This window comes from Rhipicephalus microplus, chromosome 5 (assembly GCF_043290135.1).
Source record: "Rhipicephalus microplus isolate Deutch F79 chromosome 5, USDA_Rmic, whole genome shotgun sequence".
Lineage (NCBI taxonomy): Eukaryota > Metazoa > Arthropoda > Arachnida > Ixodida > Ixodidae > Rhipicephalus > Rhipicephalus microplus.
In genome coordinates this window covers 31,165,603-31,185,534 of record NC_134704.1, presented here as the reverse complement: position 1 = coordinate 31,185,534, position 19,932 = coordinate 31,165,603, and the positions used below count along the sequence as shown (strand labels likewise).

General features: G+C 46.3%; 2 protein-coding genes across 3 annotated transcripts in view; one reads left to right on the top strand and one right to left on the bottom strand.

Moving 5' to 3' along the window:
* LOC119174763 (rho GTPase-activating protein 18) overlaps positions 1–19,932 on the top strand; it is a 228,115-nt gene that overhangs the window by 146,642 nt on the left and 61,541 nt on the right. The gene's annotated exons all lie outside the window — the stretch shown is intronic.
* Positions 14,506–19,932, bottom strand: part of LOC142817716 (uncharacterized) — a 37,314-nt gene continuing 31,887 nt past the window's right edge. For both annotated transcript variants that reach the window (XM_075895151.1, XM_075895150.1), the window contains exon 4: positions 14,506–18,641. In XM_075895151.1, the coding sequence (XP_075751266.1) occupies positions 18,302–18,641 (340 nt within the window). In that variant the 3' untranslated portion in view covers positions 14,506–18,301. The remainder of the gene's footprint in view (positions 18,642–19,932) is intronic.

Below are 19,932 nucleotides of genomic sequence, written 5' to 3'. Positions count from 1 at the left end.
ACTTCGTATTACTTCACTTCACTTCAATCAATCGATCAGTCAATCAATCAATCAATCGATCACAGCGCACTGACGACACTATAAATTGGCACCACCGATATTGTAGCAAACCGGATGCCATACTATTCTGGTTGACCTCCCTGCTTTTCGCTCAATTCATTTTCTCTCTCTCTGACGTGGTGGTTGTCTTTGAAAAGAGACAGCGTAAAAGAAGAAACGCTGGGAGGTTAACTAGAGACGTGTTCCTGATTTAATGGCATCATTGACAGAGTCCTGCGCATTCTGAATACATATAATGTTAGCGATGAGCACACTCATCGTATGTACCGTCGAGGTACATGCGTGCTTTCAGCGAATTGATCAACTTATGTCACATTGTTATCACAGCGGCAGATAACGCGATGATCGGGCTTATCTGATGCTGACAGGAAAGAGCAATGTGCACGTCTTCCCCATTGTGGCTTCCCGATCATTTCTATGTCGCATGTTCATTTCCCCTAAACAGCATGAAACATATTTCGGCCAGAACCGCGCGGTTATCGCGCTGGAAAACAGAATGGGAAAGGCGGAGAATTTAGATGCCAAGGACAAGGTCGTTAATCGGTACGTCCCAGTGGTGTAGGGCAGGAGGACGTTAACATGAAAAAGGAAATATCATACAGACAGAACACAAGCTTGGTGTCATCTGTGGTCAAATTGTTATACGTACAGTCCTTGTCAAAAGTTCCGAGACCACGACTTCTGTAGAAATACGCGGGATAGTGGCCTGCGAACTTTTGACCCTACCTCTCCCCGTATCTTGCCTTTCGTGCGTGATTAGGAGTCGTCAAACACTCTTCGTTTCTTTTTCTTTCTCTCTTTCTGTAAGGATCGACTTCAGGTATGTGAGTCGGTTGCACTCGTAGACACGTAACAACCAACGTGAGGCTTTTAAAAAAGAAAAAAAAAGTACCAGAGGGATCATCAGCGTTCACGCAGCGGCGCAATACCGTTTTCACTACAACTGACCATTACGTGGCTCAACGCCGCGAGAACTCTATATACACGGCATTGCGTAGAGGTGAAAAATTTACTGCCGAGAAAAACTACGCCTCGAGATAAGACAGCCCGGCTGTCTGCCGGGTTCTCTTTTTTCGCCTCTCCTTCACGGACAGTGCGCCGAGCCCCGCACTGTACTTCCTGGTGGCTATAGCGCTGTGCACAACGGATGCCACAGTCCTGTGAAAGCCTGCCCAGCGAGCACTGCGTGTTACTTGCACAAAAAAAATTATAAAGAAAGAACAAGCAAAAATGAAGTAATAAAGCCGCTACTTAAGGAAGCAGTGTTTCCCCCGAGGAAACCGTAGAGTCTCTCTCTCTCTCTTTCTCTCTCTCTCTCTCTCTCTCTCTCAATCTCTCTTTCTCTCCCATAATGCGTGAAATGTGATCCTTTCAACTCCCCGTCGCCTATACGGCCGCCTCGTGCCTACGTCTGTGCGTGCCCGGTGAAACGCAGGTCAGGGAAAGAGCCGCCGAAACCTGCAACATCTCTTTCAACTATAGAGCGAAACTAGAGCGGTTACCTTATTCGGCCTAATCGCTGAATATCTCGCTGGGCTAATGCTGGCCGAAGTTTTTATGCGGTGCGGCTATGGCCCTTTCGGCTATGAATCTTCTTACGCTGCAGTACAGCACTAGCTTATTGCAGATTGTAATCCTGCTTTCGGAGCAACTGACCTGTGGCGCAATGTGGATGTCAGGCACGGTTACCTAACTTTTATTGGGTATGCTTATGAAATATACTAACGGGTAACATTTGATTGGTGGTGCCGTCACATTCGCATCCCCACGATTTTTTTTTTCCAAAGTCGCCTGGTTCCATCAGGTCACTGGCATTGGTCAGGGGTGGGAGTTAGAGCTGGAGTGCTTCAAACACTACTCGAAAATGTTTAATTTGCTTGTGCACATAATACATGCACGAGCACGCGTAATGATTAATTGAACCACCCGTTTCAGCCGTACCTCTTCGAAAGATGGTTCTAGCTATGCTCCTGCAACCGAAACGGAACGAATATAATCAGAAGAACAGCTCGAACATGTAGGAACGTATCTGCGCGGCAATTTGATATTTTTTTACGGTATCTAACGTGCGTTTTGGATTCTTGTGCTGATTAGCGGGGTATATTGGGTGTGCAATAAGTACCACGACGTTCACATTCTTACGAGTCTGGTTTCAAAGGCCTCGTAACTGTGACAGCAATGCCAGGAACAACATCTGTGACAAATGGCCCGAGGAATGCCGCTTTACAAGGAGCGGCTGCGGCTTGTTCGTCCTCGCTTGGGGAGGAACTTGGGCTTGGCGCAATTATCTGAGCACCACCGTTGTGCAGAACAAATTACCCTCCGTGAAGCCCTTACACGAGCGCCCGAAATATGCTGTTGAGCTTACTGATTGCGCAACACATCAGAGGAGGGTTAATGAGCTTCGAAAATGCTGCGATATAGTCTTATTAGTTTTTGCTCGTGTGAAGTGGTGCTTCTCGCTGCATTTTGAAAACATCTCACATTTGGTCAACGTAATGATGTGTAGCTGGACTTATTATTGTGTTTTGTGCTTTCTTTATTGTTTAAGTGTTGGTCAGGGTGTGAAATCATCGCATTTCATTAAGATGTTTTTTTTTTTACCTAAAAGCTACCTGGATTGCCCCTTCAGTCTTTCACGTGTACGTGGTTTGTCTTCGCCAGCTCCGTGCATCAGTTCTATAGAAAGGAACACCGTGGGTTCTGAGCATCGGCTCAATTGAAACACTGAGAGTGGCTAGATTTCTCCTCGACGCTCTAAGTGTTGACCCATGCGACCATGTTTCCTCAAAAAGTATTGAATATATAGGGCATAGAAAAATGATTATTTTGATAATCATATCCCTTGCTTTATGAACCGTAAATAGATGGGTAAATTTTTCGATGAACGAGATTGTGGGATCTTGCGAGTTTCGAACATTCAGAAGACTACAACTACTTACAACAGTGCCGCATGGCAGTCAACACTGATAATTTTTGTTTCGCCTCGTTTGTAACGTAAAAATTGGGTCTTTCGTGCGTTCTCGCAACTTTTGCGTCAATTTCTGATTGTATACCAGCGCACAAAAGCAATCTGGGTCTGGTCCTGTTTCATGTCAACACCTTTTATTTATGATTGTTATTCCTGTTACCACAACAATTCTATCATAGAAAACCGGACAATATAGTTTCTTTCACCTCCCTACTACTGCTCACTCACTCACTCACTCACTCACTCACTCACTCACTCACTCACTCACTCACTCACTCACTCACTCACTCACTCACTCACTTTACAGAGAGCAAGTCTCTCCACGGCGGCCGACATTCAAGAGTCATGTTTCGAGATTCGCAACCGTCGATTCGATTTTTCTATCCACGCAGTCTACGGTGGAGGGGTTATGCCGGGCCCACGTAGTGGTACTTTGGTGCTCCGAATTTCGGCCGTTGGACGAGGAGGCGGCTCGGTGCTTATCTGCGTCCGCCGTGGCGGTTTTCCTTCGTGGCCTCCGAAAACAGCCCAGCGCCAATTCGAGGCCAGTGGAGAAGTCAGCGGCCTTGTCTACTCCAGACGCGCGACGCTTTTTTGTCGCCGCGAAGCTGTTATTCTCGGCACGCGCAATCGAACAGGTAAAACAGCTACCTCACCGGAGAATAAAGGCACCAGCAGGTCATCGATGCACCTCGACGTCGGCCCTATGCATGCACCTGCCCCCTGCGAGCAATTCCCCGCAGATTCCAACTCGTGGCGTGCTCCTACTGGAGACGATACGTTACGTTGACGTCGGGCCTGAACGTTTTTCGTGCGTTCTCATCGGGAGCTTTCTCGATGACACAACCTGCAGGGTCCTTCAATATCGAAAGCCCCCTTATACAACGTGAACGGCGTCGCAATCCTCACTGGTTGATATATGTGGCTGGTACATTAAATTACGTTCGTCCTTGATTGCTGAGCGAACGTGTCGGCTAAAGCAAACGCGGGTCATGCTGGCATTAAGGAAAGCCTATAGCTGATTGTTATGAATGCATCGTGTATGTGGAATAGCACGAATAAACAGAGGGTCAACTGTATCGTCTCTTTTCGCCCGTGTCCCTTGTTTCTTAGTGTCCCTTGTGCTATTTCACCGTGCGTGCTGGTATATAGGTTCACCCATGGTAAATTGGTAACTTCGGCGAGGAATACAAGACAACGGATACGGGACGGCACCAGAGAGGAGGATGACGGAAAAAAGTGTTTGCTGCAGGCAGAATATTGTGCTGTTGCGTTGGCATTGTAGGATTATACAGTGGAAGAATAACCTAATTCGCACCTATGTTTCTTTTCGGTGGATCGCATAGAAGTGTCTATACGGCGGCGATTTCAGATGAAACACAAAGCACTTATCTCGCGTCCATAACCGAGCGTTTGTCATGCTAAGAACAGAACAGATATGACGTTCTTTTCACATCTTGGCGGTAAAGTTTTCTGGCACAATCCTTGATGTTTAAGTGAAAGTGGGTCACTTGTCATTTATAAAAAAGTCTGAACGTGCAAATAAAACAAGGAATAAAGGTTCATGTAGTGTGCATGAAAAAATACTTTTCATTTCGAAAACTTGCCTCTCAAAAAGGCGTTGTGTTCATATTTCTGCCTTTTCTCGTAAATGGCGCGCACGAAAGACGAACGATTGTGGTAATCTTCGAGTCGCAGCTGTGCGGAGAAAGGATGCGGGGGTGGGGAAGACGGAGAGACTGGATTCCGTGCGCTTTTCCAAAGGAAAAGAGCAGCGATCGCTAGAAGTGCTCGCAAGCCGTGACGGTGGGAAGAAAGCAGGTGCTAAACGAAGCAATACCTCTCGGCCTCACTTCTTGCATAAATCTTTTATTTCTTGGAAAGAGCAGAAGCTGAAGCGTATAGGATAGCCTGTCGGGACAGCTGCCGCCTGATAGTGCGGTATAGTGGACATAGCGGAAATGTTGTGTTTTTGAGCTGGAGTCTATGAAATTGACAAATTATGGGCCTCGACTGAAGACGAAAATGAGCATGTTGGTCATGTGAGGTATTACCTGACAAGAGCAAGTATTGGACATCTCCCTGTCACCCTAGCCTCTAGTTGAGGTCAGAACGAGCACTTGTACTATTACTACTACCGCAGCTTTTAGGCCCATCTTGTGGTGTACGCCAATTGGCCTCTCTTGCTTTGTTCTTTCTTTAGTGTTTGTCTCTGATTGACTTATATGTGGGGTTTAACGTCTTAAAACCACCATATTATTATGAGAGACGCCTTAGTGGAGGGCTCCAGAAATTTCGACCACCTGGGGTTCTTTAACGTGCACCCAAATCTGAGCACACGGGCCTACAACATTTCTGTCGTGTTTGTCTCTGCCGCCGTTGAACTACGGAACGTTTCCCGAGCCTCGACAAACCGCTTCAGGGCAGCGTAATTGCGCATTCCTAATAATCTGAAATGTCTTCACCGCGTCCCCGTGTAGGTACACGAACTGTCGTAGAAATACAGCGTCGCTTAGATGAAGACAGGACGCACAGACGCAGACGGGGTATACAAGCCGGTACTCGCCCGTGCATATCTGTGTCTTCTGTCTTCGTCTAAATCGTACGACCAATTCAAGTAATGAAGACCAAATACAGCCCTCGGCAGCCAGTTGTTTTCATGCAGATGCATGATCACCGCCAGTACATAACGAGTGAGATGTATGTTTGTGTCGAATGGGGGTAAGGGGGTGCTGGCTCGCCTCCTCTCCACGAGAGAAGACAATGGCCTCCGAAAGGGCGACCGTGAAAGCTTCCGTGAGCCTTGCGTAACTTAGTCGTGACCCGACCTGGTTCGTGGCCCCTCGTCGCATAGGCCAAGGGCTTCTCGCTCTCTCTCGACCGGCGCCTGACGACCAGCTCTCGCGCCCAGAAAACAACCGTCTCGTGCGTTCGCCCGGTCTCGCCGTCTCGCGCTTCTTCCTCCACAAACGCTTGCGTTGTCTTCTGAGCGCCGGCGAGGCACGCACCGAGTCTCGCTTATGGAACCGCCGCTTTCTTTTTCCCCTTTGTTGACACGCTTTGGCGTAGCGTAGCGATGCGCGCGCACACACGCAGCAGAAAAGGTAGCGGCGCGGGAAACGCGCACTGGCGGCGCTCGTAAGAATACCTGGCCCAGTTCTCGGGCGCCGAGAGTGAGAAGAAAAACGACCGTCGTGCCTGCCCCGCTTGCTTGGTGGTTTACAGTTTCGTGGAAGAATGCTACCCTACCTTTTGTCGAACTCTGTTGTCTTTGGTGGATCGTTGAGAAAAGATGGTGGTTACGTCTTTGGGGTGAGGGGTCGGACGCTAAGGACAGAGCGTGCAGAGAAGAGATGGGCACATATAGTAACGGCGAGAGAGAATTGCGGGCTTATGCTTTTTTTTTTAAATTTTCAGACGGAGACGATTTACGCGTTTCGCTGTAACGCCTTTCACAAGTTACGCGTGCGTTACTGTGGATCTTTCTTTCTTTCTTTCTTTCTTTCTTTCTTTCTTTCTTTCTTTCTTTCTTTCTTTCTTTCTTTCTTTCTTTCTTTCTTTCTTTCTTTCTTTCTTTCTTTCTTTCTTTCTTTCTTTTTTTCTTTCTTTCTTTCTTTCTTTCTTTCTTTCTTTCTTTCTTTCTTTCTTTCTTTCTTTCTTTCTTTCTTTCTTTCTTTGGTAAAGTTCATTGCTGCATCAGAGACATCAGCGCATTCTCCCTTGTTCATACGGAGGCCTTGAAAACGTTGTGACGCTGTGTCCCATAGCCATAAGCTATTGTAGATCATCATCATCATCATCATCATCATCATTATCAACCTATTGTCCACACGAAACGAAGGCTGCTTCAAATTATGTGTATTTTTTCCTTTCATGTGTATATTGTAGATAACGGGATTAAATCTGACAGCGATGCTTTGTTTTGTAAAGTTTCTTTCCATTATTTTTTATTATCTTGAAAATATCTCTCAAGCGCATTGCCAGACACTCGGTCCAGTCACAGGTTAACCTCCCTGTGTTTCCGTTTATTGGTTCGGCGCCTCAGAGCGCGGGAGAAAGTCACGTACCAGCGCCTGTGAAATGTTTTCTCTGTAGATAAAATTTCAAGATGAAAAAAGAAACTCACTCACTGAACGTGGGTCTCCTAAATGACTGGAACAGACATAACCGACTTAACAAACGCGTTGTAGGAAACGAGAGAAAAAAAGAAAAGAAGTGGTGCTAGTTACAGAATATGCACTAACTGCATCTTAAGAGCTCGTTACTGTCCACAGCACGTTTTCCTTACGGGAACACGATCATTTAAGGGCGTCGAAGCAGTGCTTTGGAGCGAAGCTGCACTGCTTCGTTGCCGGTTATTACTCCTTGGACGCTCCTGTTAGCTATTCTTATTTAACTGTTCCCTATTCCTGTTGTCCGTGTCTGCCTTTTGTTCCATTCGAGAGACAGCGCCGGGTTAAGTACAGTTCAGCGCTATCGCTTTACTATAGCGCACTATTTCGATCGCACCAGGTGGGTATACGAACCAGCAATACGCGGCGAATCGTGTTGAGGGACGTCGGACGCTTGAACGCGTCTCGCTGCGAGCACCGTGTGTTCTATTCATCGGCGCGTGGTGAATAAGGAATATGAACTGAATGGTTTATGTGTGCGATCATTCATTCATTCATTCATTCATTCATTCATTCATTCATTCATTCATTCATTCATTCATTCATTCATTCGTTCAATCGTTCGTTCGTTCGTTTGTTCTTTCGTTCGTTCGTTCGTTCGTTCGTTCACAAAATTCCTCTATTCAGTTGGTAGTGCACGTCTTGACGTCTAGCGTAAACAATAGTTTGCACCGTCATTGGAAAACGTTTCGTGGCTCACATTTTTCTGATATCACGTCATACACAGATAAAAATGTCTAATTTCGCAGTGCTAATGCTAAACCTCGTGCGGACCTTTGGTATTTTCAATGGAATACTACTTGGCAACGTCTGAAATAAGTTTAACTGGTTGCTTTCACTCTGAGAAACAGTGCTAAAAACATGTGCGGAAGTCTGCTAGACCTTAATTCTAATAAATAAATAAATAAATAAATAAATAAATAAATAAATAAATAAATAAATAAAACCGAGTCATGTGTTTCGCGAAAAGATGACCTCATCAGGATGTTCTGTGCTTGTGACGATTAAAAACGCTCGGAGTTTGGCCTATATCTGATTCGTGCTCGCTTCGTTTGAACAGCATTATCCTGGTGTTAAGCGGTCTGTAACGGAGATTCAAGGTGAGAGCTTCAGCGTAAATGAAGATGGACCACAAAGCGTTCAAGAGAGAAGCATTGGCGTTGACTACCGACTTATTTATTCTTCTCACAACAACGCATATAACCGTCACAACAACAAAGCCTTGCATGCGCACGCGTTACAGAACGCATTCAACACGGTAGCAGATTTCTAGCGATGAAATAATATTTAGTCGGATACGAATAAATACAAGTATCACTGATAAAATCAACTCCATTTGTGTTGATTTGGTACTCTTCCACGGAAGGCGAGCCGCGCGTGTTCGTCCATGCTTCTGTCGAGAACCAACGTCTCACCAAATCGTGGAACACATCTGCAGCCGCAGGTAGGCAGAAACAAGTGGAACTCAGTCAGACTCACTCAAGAAGTATGTACGGCGCTTTGGGTTCCCTCGTACTCCGACTCGCCATTTTTTTTTTAGCCGAAATTACTCCGACTCCCACTCACAAAATTTTTCTTCAACTGGACTCAATCACAGCGTGGACTCAAACGCACTAAAACATGTTTTAGTCAGTTTGAGTGACTATATTGGCCATGAGTCTGAGGGAGTTTCAGTGAGTCGACTCATGATTGAGTTCGCCGACCTGTGAAGCCCGCAGCAGGAGCTAAGATGAGCGCGACAAGATGTGATCTTTTATCAACATTGATATTTGATTTTAGTATACATGTTTCCCCAAGGCGTCCACTTATGCAGCGCCCAGTTTGCCCGATGTCGGTCTTGCCAGAAAACAGAGGTGTGGCGTATGCCACACAGGTGCTTCGAGGCATATGAAGGACACCGTGCTTGATTTGGCAGCCATGATTGCTACCACCGCAAGCGCCGTGAGCGCACAGCTTAGCGAGATTGTTGCGCGCAGAAAGTATACCACGGGGAGGGTCTTCGTGCCTGCTAGCAACTTCCTTGACTGGATGTGTGACCTTGGGAAGACAAGGCCCGCACAGCAGGCCTTAACGGTACACGTTGGCACGTCGACCTTTATTCCGACTTTCCTGTTTTTTTAGAGGGGAAACACCTTAAGAACGTGCAATGTCCCTCCGTCCGTAAACCGCCGCCCGCGGCGTCTATACAACAAATGTAGAAACCGAAATATCTGTGAAAAAGAAAGACGTTATCAAAAGGTTATCAAGCCTCAGATTATGCATTTCGTTCAAGGGACCAGACCTAGTGCACACCAGCAACACACGACTAAGGTTGATATGAGAAGATAGAAATTGGTTCAGGTGTAGAGAAAGCCTCTAGCTTTTTCTCTGCGTTCCATGTGTATTTCGTGTTCTAAAGGGCACCTCTATTCATTTTGCAGAACGTAAAAAGTGCGTCCTACTTACAACCAGGTACCAGGCAATGTTTTTAGGTTGTGATTGCAATAGAACACAAATAGATCCGCGAATAGAAGCATTAGGTTCGAACGAACAGTCACAATGACTTTGGTGACAAACACTTAATCAAATTTGGCTCCTATAGAGTGACATATTTAGATTTATTGTACTTTGGGTGATCCTTAAAGGCTATCTTACAAGCGGGCAAAAAAAAAAAAGACAGCCCTGACGCGGTGGTACAGTGGCCAAGGTACTCGGCTGCTGACCCGCAGGTCGCGGGATCGAATGCCGGCTGTGGCGGCTGCATTTCCGATGAAGGCGGGAATGTTGTAGGCCCGTATGCTCAGATTTGGGTGAACGTTAAAGAACCCCAGGTGGTCAAAATTTCCGGAGCCCTCCACTACGACGTCTCTCATAATCACATGGTGGTTTTGGGACGTTAAACCCCACATATCAATCATCAATCAATCAAAAAAAGAAACAAAAATGTATAGCTGTTTACGACTGTATTGCAAGGTTCGCAAGTTATGATGAAAAAACAGCAATGGCTTAGCTCAGCAATGACAGGATATACGTAGCGTGAGCTGTGCATGGACGGACGGGCGGACGGACGGACGACTAGCGATCGAGCTCATGCGAGTAAAACGTGCTAACCCACTAGTGACACGCCACTCCTCGAGCTTCCAGGTCTTCTCCGTCGTGCCAGCCGTGCGCAGTGTGACGTCACTGCTTCTTGGGCATGCGCAGCACGAATCTCGATAAGCCACGGGATGATTTGATTTGTGGAGTCATCATCATCATCATCACCATCATCATCATCATCATCAGCCTGACTACGTCCACTGCAGGACAAAGGCCTCTCCCATGTTCCGCCAGTTAACCCGGTCCTGTGCTTGCTGCTGCCAATTTATACCCGCAAACTTCTTAATCCCATCTGCCCACCTAACCTTCCGTCTCCCCCTAACCCGCTTCCCTTCTCTGGGAATCAAGTTAGTTACCCTTAATGACCAGCGGTTATCCTGTCTACGCGCTACATGCCGGCCCATGTCCATTTCCTCTTCTGTATTTCAACTATATGATATCCTTAACCCCCGTTTGTCCCCTAATCCATTCTGCTCTCTTCTTGTCTCTTAAGGTTACACCTACCATTTTTCTTTCCATTGCTCGCTGCGTCGTCCTCAATTTAAGCTGAATCCTCTTTGTAACTCTCCAGGTTTCTGCTCCGTAGCTAAGTACCGGCAAGATACAGCTGTTATATACCTTCCTCTTGAGGGATAGTGGCAATTTACCTGTCATAATTTGAGAGTGCTTGCCGAATGTGCTCCACCCCATTCTTATTCTTCTAGTTACTTCAATCTCGTGGTTCGGCTCTGCCGTTATTACCTGCCCTAAGTAGACATAGTCTTTTACAACTTCAAGTGCACTATTACCTATCTCGAAACGCTGCTCCTTTCCGAGGTTGTTGTACATTACTTTCGTTTTCTGCAGATTAATTTTAAAACCCACCTTTCTGCTCTCCTTGTCTAACTCCGTAATCATGAGTTGCAATTCGTCCTCTGAGTTACTCAGCAATGCAATGTCATCGGCGAAGCGCAGGTTACTAAGGTATTCTCCATTAACTCTTATCCCTAACTGTTCCCATTCTAGGCTTCTGAAAACCTCCTGTAAGCATGCGGTAAATAGCCTTGGGGAGATTGTGTCCCCCTGCCTTACACCCTTCTTGATTGGTATTCTGTTGCTTTATTTATGAAGCACTATGGTAGCAGTTGATCCCCTGTATATTTTATATATACTTCATCGACGCCCTGATTTTGCAGTGTCTGCATGACGGCTGATATTTCTACTGAATCAAACGCCTTCTCGTAATCTATGAAGGCTATGTATAGTGGTTGGTTATATTCTGAGCATTTCTCTATTACCTGATTGATAGTATAAATGTGGTCGATTGTTGAGTAGCCTGTTCGAAATCCTGCTTGTTCCTTTGGTTGATTGAATTCTAATGTTTTCTTTACTCTGTTAGCAATTACCTTGGTAAATAGCTTGTATACTACAGAGAGCAAGCTGATCGGCCTGTAATTTTTCAAGTCCTTGTCATCTTCTTTCTTATGTATTTGTGAGGTTTAACGTCCTAAAATCACTATTTGATTATGAGAGACGCCGTAGTGGAGGGCTCCGGAAATTTCGACCACCTGGAGTTCTTTAACGTGCACCCAAATCTGAGTGCACGGGCCTACAAGATAAGCCACGGGAAACTGCTTAACATTGACCAGTGTAGCTTATTCTACAAAACTGAAAGCGCGCAGGACAGGTACAGTGAATAGGCTCGAGATGCACGAGTGTTGGCATGCGCCTTTGCTCTGTCGTCGTCTTGTGCGCTTTTAGTTTCTAGCATGTTGTGGTTTCGCTCTCGCCCTTTGAGCAGAGATGCTGATTGATTGATTGATATGTGGGGTTTAACGTCCCAAAACCACCATATGATAATGAGAGACGCTGTAGTGGAGGGCTCCGGAAATTTTGACCATTTGGGGTTCTTTAACGTGCACCCAAATCTGAGCACACGGGCCTACAGCATTTCCGCCTGCATCGGAAATGCAGCCGCCGCAGCCGGGATTTGATCCCGCGACCTGCGGGTCAGCAGGCGAGTACCTTAGCCACTAGTTCACCGTGGCGGGGCTTGAGGAGAGATGCGTTTGACGTGGATTCATTGTGTTAAATCATATAAAATATTTCATTTCGTCATATTTGGTGTATACTCACATGCAGAAGTGTTCCACCTGTCGTATAGTAGCTGAGTGGCTAATAATGTGTTTTGTTAAGCCCGAAGACGTGGGTTTGATGCCGTACTATGGGAGCCGCATTGCAGTTAGATTTCAATACAGGAACAATTAATTGTGTAATTAAATTTTGACCTTTTTAAAAAAATTCGGCAGATCCCACGTACCTGAGAATCGACGTTATGCGAAGCATGCGCAGGGAAGGTGACCGTGTTGCAAATTTCTATTGAGCGACACGTCGTAAAATGACGCTAATATATGTACAAGTGTTGCACCCACAGAGGAAGAGTTGGAGATGTTTATATAATGAGTTGTTTGCACTTGCGCGACGATGCCAACTGGAACATGCACATTTGCAACACGAGAAGCTGATACGAAGCGGTGATGCTCGCGAGAATGTTGGCCCTGGACGCTTCTACATAAATCAACTTGAGCGCATGCCGACTGACCACAATTGACGTTGACCCGATGTGAAGGCTGTATCAAAAGAGTACATATGTGATAATTATAAAATTGGGTAGGCAGCACTGCAACCACTATTGATGTTTCACGAAGATTAGCCTCTATTTGAAAAAAAAAGTTCCGAGACATGGCGTATCTCTGTGGTAAAATGCTTTACTGCCACGAAGAATGCTTGGGTTCGATTCCAGCTGGGACTCTGACATTTATTCTTTGCATTCGTCGGGTCGACGCTACCGATGTGGAGTATTTCTTAACGCTCACGCGTTAAAATTGCCCATGTGTGTTCTCGTCGTTCCTGGGTAGATACAAAGTGTCAATCACCTGTGACACGTACCCGCATAGCAGCGGCACATACCCGCCTGTGGGTATGTGCCACTGTCGTGTGGGAAGTGTTTGACGACTTACGCGACGGGATTGTGACATAATCCATGTCTTGACTAGCGCGACATGTTTGTCAAACCATCTTAACCTCCCATGCTAATTTTGGTTCACGCCAAGTTAAGGGGGTGCCCACGGGAGCACCCAGACGTAATCGGCTATCGATAGATACGTTCAAAGTCGCCGAAGTTCACCAAGAAATGCTTCGCATTTAAAAACCTCAGATGATAGAAAACAACTCGCTGACCTTCACTATATATATGGTGTGTTGCGTAGGGATATTGAGGATTTTGACCCGTAAAACCCGAGAGGTCTTTTTAATGTTTTGATATCACGATTTCTATAGAATGCACCTCAGTTTTTTTGAGTAACAAGCGAGTAAGTTGCCTTGACTAAACGCCGTAAAAATTGTTTAAATCCGCAAAAGTGCTTCAGGAGCTGTAAGAAGGCAATTCTACCAATCTCTCGATAACCTCCGCAGATTGTTTGCCTCGCACTTGTACCAAAAAAAGAGGTACACAATGATACACTTCTTGCTTATCAAAGAAAACCCCAAGTGTTGGGTCGTCCTTGAGGATTTTCAGATATATCAGCTTATGCTACAAAACTGAAAGTGCGCAGGACACTAAGCCTTGCACCTGGTATGCCACGTGTAATGCAAGAATCATTTGATCTCGATTATTTCTTCAATACTATGTCTGTGGAAGTTTTTTTTATATTGGGAACAGATAAATGATATTCGTTCGCATATCAAGCGGACAGACCGGACACTGTGGTTGTTCTTAAAAACACCGCAAATCTGTTCAGAACTTGCATTTTTAACATCGTTAGGAAAGTTTTTGCCCGTGAACTGATTGAGGCTTTCCGTATTCGTGATTCTGTAGGAGCCCTCTCAACCACAAGTTTTAAAGGTGAATCTGTATCGTTGCATACTATGTGCTGAAGCACGTGTTTTATTCACTTGCATTTCGCTGTGCGCATACACGCGGTGCATCCTCTCTCGATTTGGCCCTCGCACTGTGCTATGCATTTACTCGTCAAAAATGCCAAGAAACAGTTAGAAGCTGGCGCAAGTGCCATCGTCTCTTTCTCTTGTGGGCTGTCTGTGTTTTTTGTGCACTCCTTTTTTTTTTTGACGTACAACAGGATTGAAAAAGGAGACGTAAAAAGTGGTACGCACGATTTTCTTTCCCCCGAAGGTAGGCTTCCCTGGCAAGTTTCTGGGACTACGAGAAATTCAAGACACAGGACATGCATGCAACAACAAAGTTTTTTTTTTGTTTTTATTTTGAGCGGTTTGTATTTACAATTGAGTGCGCATGTAAAACCCCAAATTGCAATGAGAGGCACTGTGTGAGCGAGAAAGATTAAGATTGAGTCCGAGTCCTTTCGCAGACGAGGACAACTGGGTAAAAAAAAAAAACAAATAAGACAGTCTATACATTGAGGAAATGTATGCACAGGGAAGTATGGTAAGAATGAAAGAGAGGGCATTCTTAAAAAGCGAAGAAACAAAACAACAGTGGACCACCTCGTTGCCAGCACAAAGACCGTTTCTCTCTGGCGCCTCGGGGGACGACGCCGCTGAGGGGGAAAGACGAGACGCTATACCCGCTTTCGGCGACTGCGGGAGACGAGGCCACCACGGGCGGTTTGCATCCTTGTGGCCAGACCCCTCGAAACCGCCGCTGAGCTCGGCAGCAACAAAATGTCACACGCGCACTCGGTTGACTCGAGAAACGGACCAAGGCAGAACACCACACTTCTCGATAACGCGAAACCCTGCGCGCTTCGTCGTCTAGCCTAGTTTCTCCAATGCGGTTCGATGGGAACCGCATGTTCGTGTGAAAGATGCGATCGAGTCTTCGCACTTCAGTATCTAGAGACCAGATTAGTTGTATAGAATGGTCAACCACGCGTGAAGCTTTTTGGCAGAGCTAGTTTGGCGCATAAACCTGTAACGAAGTAAAGAAGATGGGATCACCATACTGTGCCCTCGAAAGGCCGGGAACATTCGTGTAGCTAGTGGGGGGGGGGGGGGAGGGAGGGGCATAAGGGGGGGATCTCAACTTTGTCTCACAAATGTACATAGAGGTTTGTTAACCCGCGGTTTCTCTCCCCCTCCCCCCCCCCCAGAAATCTGAAAGCAATTTTTGTTTACGCCCTTGGCCAAAAATATAGCTCATGTAGCCATCTTGGAGTACATACAAAATCTAGTGCTGCAATATCTATATCCGTGTCGAAATGTTTAGACGAGAGTGATGGTCTGGGCCTTTAATGCGTGGTGTGGTGTTCACATCTCGTTTACTTTTTTCTATGCAGATTCGATCAGATTTTATGCGCAGAACAAACTTCAGTTGCGGGGTAGCGCTTCTCTTGCGTCCACTTCTGCCTTTCCGTACTCCTATAGCACTGTCTCGTCTCCGTCTATCTCATGGGACGCATTCGAGGCCGCAACACGTGCATTTGCTTAACTGCCCTCGCGAGAGTTTGATTCTAGCTGCAGCTTCCTGTGCTGCCTAACAATCGAACAGAGCGCACCCAGCACAAGACGTGAAATCTGGGACGTCATGCACATGTTGAACCAGTGTTACCATCACCAAACATGGCATACAGAATTAATTCTTGCAAGGTGCACGCACTATTGGTATGGTTCTGCGTTATTCTCTCACGATTGTCGAGGTCTCCGTACAAAATCACGTGGCGTCATGGCTATAAGCGAGAAGACCTTGCGTGATGCAAGTCCGAGGACAGTGATGGAAGCGTAGGGTATTGCTCCAATTCTGCGCAGGATTTCGTGTTATCTATAGTGGTGTGTAGGCGTACCCGTCGCGAGAGTGTATTTCTCGGTTTCGCGTTAGCCTACGTCGTTGGCGATACAATTTAACATCAGTGGAACCCTACGACGTTGAAGTGGAAGTATTCTTCCGCTGTACAATGCCAAACGCTGTTGCTGGCCGCTAAGTCCGTCGAAGATCGGCGAAAGCCGCACGTTCAGTGTTCGTCGTAGCGTTCTCTCGTCGGAGTTTCTACCTATTTACATTCCTGCCAAAAGAAGATGACGTAATCCCCATGAAGAACCTCGCTAATACGAAGCATGAGCGGCCGGCCAGAATCTTTAAGCCATGCGTAGTTTGGTGGAAACAGTGGGGATAGCGTAACGTGTTTGAAGTTATATCTGGTTTAGGATAATGTAAAAGCGTTAGCTTGGAATCCTCGTTAAGCTTTTGTGTTATGACGTTAAACTGGGGCCATCTCTATAATGTTGGACGTTGTAGAAACCGTTCGGGCTCTTTACAGGATGAAGAAATGGCAAACTTCTTGATCAGTTTCTTTGTCGTCGCCGGAGGTGAAACTTTCTTTCGTCAGGATGACCGACGAAAGAACAACATGCGTATAGGGCAAGATGGTTCGCGTGACACGCTCACAACGGCTGTGTTCGGAGTGCTGCCGTAACCTGACCACCGCAGGATCCAGTGCCAATCTTGTTCCATTCAAGGCGTTCTGACTTAAAGCCAGCAATGGTAACATGATACTGGCGAAAAGCGCACGGATTATTATAGAGACACCGACAACGTCAGCTGTGTCCTGTTCGCCGGTATCGTGTGACATACCAAAACGAAATAGACTAGTTGTCTACGCTTATCGAAATCCGCTGTTAGTCAATAATTACTGGTTTCTTGAAGGGCTAGCATGTACTGCACCATAGTTTTCATCGTCACCGGGAAATGAGGGTAAGTTTAAAGAATGACCAATCAATTTCGAGGCACGAACATTTGTTGCATCGTGTTTGTATTGAATTCCCGCTGGTGTAGATAATCAAAAATGAGCCTGCGTGCTAAGGAAATGGCCACGCTGAAACACAAGCATACATCCCAGAGGGACCAGGCTCAAACATGATGTCAATTTGTCTCGACTGACCTCTGTGCAATATCTCACCTATAGAGTAGTCGTCCAGTGTTGCAGTTAGACTTCAGCTGGCCCGACTACACTTTATATTGGCGCTGTTTCCGCGGCAGTATCGTAATGGCGTATCTAGATGGCAGGCTATGTACGATGTCACTCGTGTTTTTTTGGTATGCTAGGCCTACGGAACGTTTGCGTAGAGGACTTGGATCCTTGCGATTAAGGAGTTCAAGCTGTTTCAGAGTCACGTGCAGGTCGCATATACCTGTAACACGTGCGGGCCGCGAATACTACTTCTTGAAAGTGGCAGAGCTAGCTCTCTTCCGGTAAGCGTTGACCAGTCGCTCGGCCAATCCTATTTTGCCGCTTTTGAGAACGTTCCCAACTGCTATACCAGGTCACCCTGTGCCGACGCGCTCACCTCTATTCATTGCCTGTGCATAACCTTATACATTCTGCTGTCCTCCTCTTCTAAATGGTGATAGTGGCCTGACGCTTTTGCTTAACATCCCCGCCTTACGTCTTGCTCTATCTGCAGCCTCTTTGCGCTGATCTCGGTTGACCTTTGGCGGAATCGTACATGCGGGCCTTTGGGTGATTTTCGAACGTTCATTTCCTGCTCGGCGATTGGCCAGTACCCACCTCTTTGACAACGACGGCTGGCTTTTTGTTTAAGCGCAAGAGCCCAAAGCGAACAACCAAGAAAAAAAAGGCAAATTGAACAGAATGTAGAAGATTTCGTCCCTTGTCTCTTCCCCCTTCTGGTACGCTTTTTTCCATGAACGGAGGAGTGGACAACACATCAGCTCTCTAACAATGAATTTAAAGCGACAATACGGAATGAAGAAAAAAAGAAAACACAAAGGACAGCATGCTTCCTCGCGTTTTCTCAGTCCCGCAGTTGCGTTGTCAATACATTCCCTAAGACATGTACCGACTAAGCTGCCTTTTGCCACCTCTTCAACACGCATCAGGCTCTCATCGCGTGGCTTGACTGAACCGTCTGCGCCATGGCGTCTTGATACACCATTACGACCGTTTGTTTTATGTGTGTGCGACCGCACTCCGAACACTGCTAACGTCAAGAGGACGGTGACGAGGGAGGATGACTTTTAGGGGGAGGGGGAGGGTTTTCGTAGAGGCTACGACTTCCAGTCCTTGGCGGGGTACTGCGAGGGCGGGTTCTTCACTTCGTACACTTCATCCTCCCCCGAGTGCGACGGCGGTCCGTGGTGATGGTGCGGCTGGTGGCTGGAGTGCGAGTGGTGGTACTCGTGGTCGTCGTGGCCGTGGTCAAGGTGCACCAGCTTCGGCTTGTGGTGTATCCGCAGGTGGCGCAGCGGTGAGTGGTGGCCCTTGCCCAAGTGCAGGGTGATCCCGATCCGGGGCAGCTTGGGCAGCAGGAACGACAGCATCTTGGGCTTTACTATCGGAATAGGGATCGGCAGTGGCAGTGGTAGGGGCACTGGTACTAGCAGCTTGCTGCATTTGTCCAGGAAAAAAAAAAGAAAGGCAAAGACGATGCGTCAGGCGCGGGTTAAAGAGTCATGTGTCTATCACGTATTGCGTGCAATGTTCGTTTTCCTAGCAACAGTGATTCCTGCTCTGGCGTCACCTGGAGGGAGGTGGGGTGAAGAGGGGGATTCAAATTACCCTCTAAAATTTTTTTGAGTGTCGTTTCTGTGTTCATGCATACGGGCGCACAAACGTACTCACGGATATACATAATATGAAATTGAGCCCTCACCTCCCCCCGCTTCGGGAAAAAAAAATTTCTGTCTACACTCTAGTTTCCTTAAATATAGGTAGTCCTGTCAGCCATCGTCTGACTTGAGCTATACCTTACAAGGGGGTAATTAGCACTGTTATCTGAAAGAAATGACATCAATATTTGTAGCAACGCTGACTTCATCGACACTAGCACAAATCTTCGCTTAGTTCGTTTTCTGGGATTTAGAATGGTCAGTTTTGTTCCCCGCAAACACTTTAATCCTAGAGGGATATCTTTATGCTGCGACTACGAAGAGAAAAAAAAATTTTAAAAATCGAGTTTAACGAAAGTAAATTGAGAGATTGAGTAGTTAAGCTTTGTTTTTCACTATTGTATTCCGGTCTTGTCGATGTTAACCATGAAATCATGAAGAGCATAGGGAGAGCTATCTGATAAACAAAGGGATCCATGTCAGCTGATATGTGTGCGCCGCGTTGACAGCTGCAAATACAGAAGAATTTGGTACAAAGTTGCTCCAGTGGTACGTTTACCTAAAATTACTCTGCTTTCCCGCGGCGATCACATTGCAAGACAGAAATTCGTGCACTTTGGGTGCATTGGTATCACTCACGTTCAATGAAAGCAAAATTAACAAAAAAAGTAGTCACTCACGTCAAAACACATACACAAAGCAAACGTAAAACACGCATAACACATACGATGCTCGTGCAACTGCCGAAGTGCAGGACGGCAGATATAGATAGGTTGGAGTAAGCGTCATCACTTATAAGCGACGAAACACGGCCGGAAGGCTTGAGAAGAAGGAGACGTAGAGAAAGGCTGACAACTGCGTGATGAGCAGACACACAGTATCAGTTTTGTTTAGAGAATAGAGGAAGGATAGAGGGAAGTTGGACATCAAACGTAAGCGTATTGAAACAATATCTTATATGTGCATAATGCCGTGAAATATACACCACAGAAGTGATTAAGTGCATGTGCTCGCATATCTCAATACTTCGCTCTGTTTACAGTTTTCATCCGCGTGTTTGTTTGGTTAGT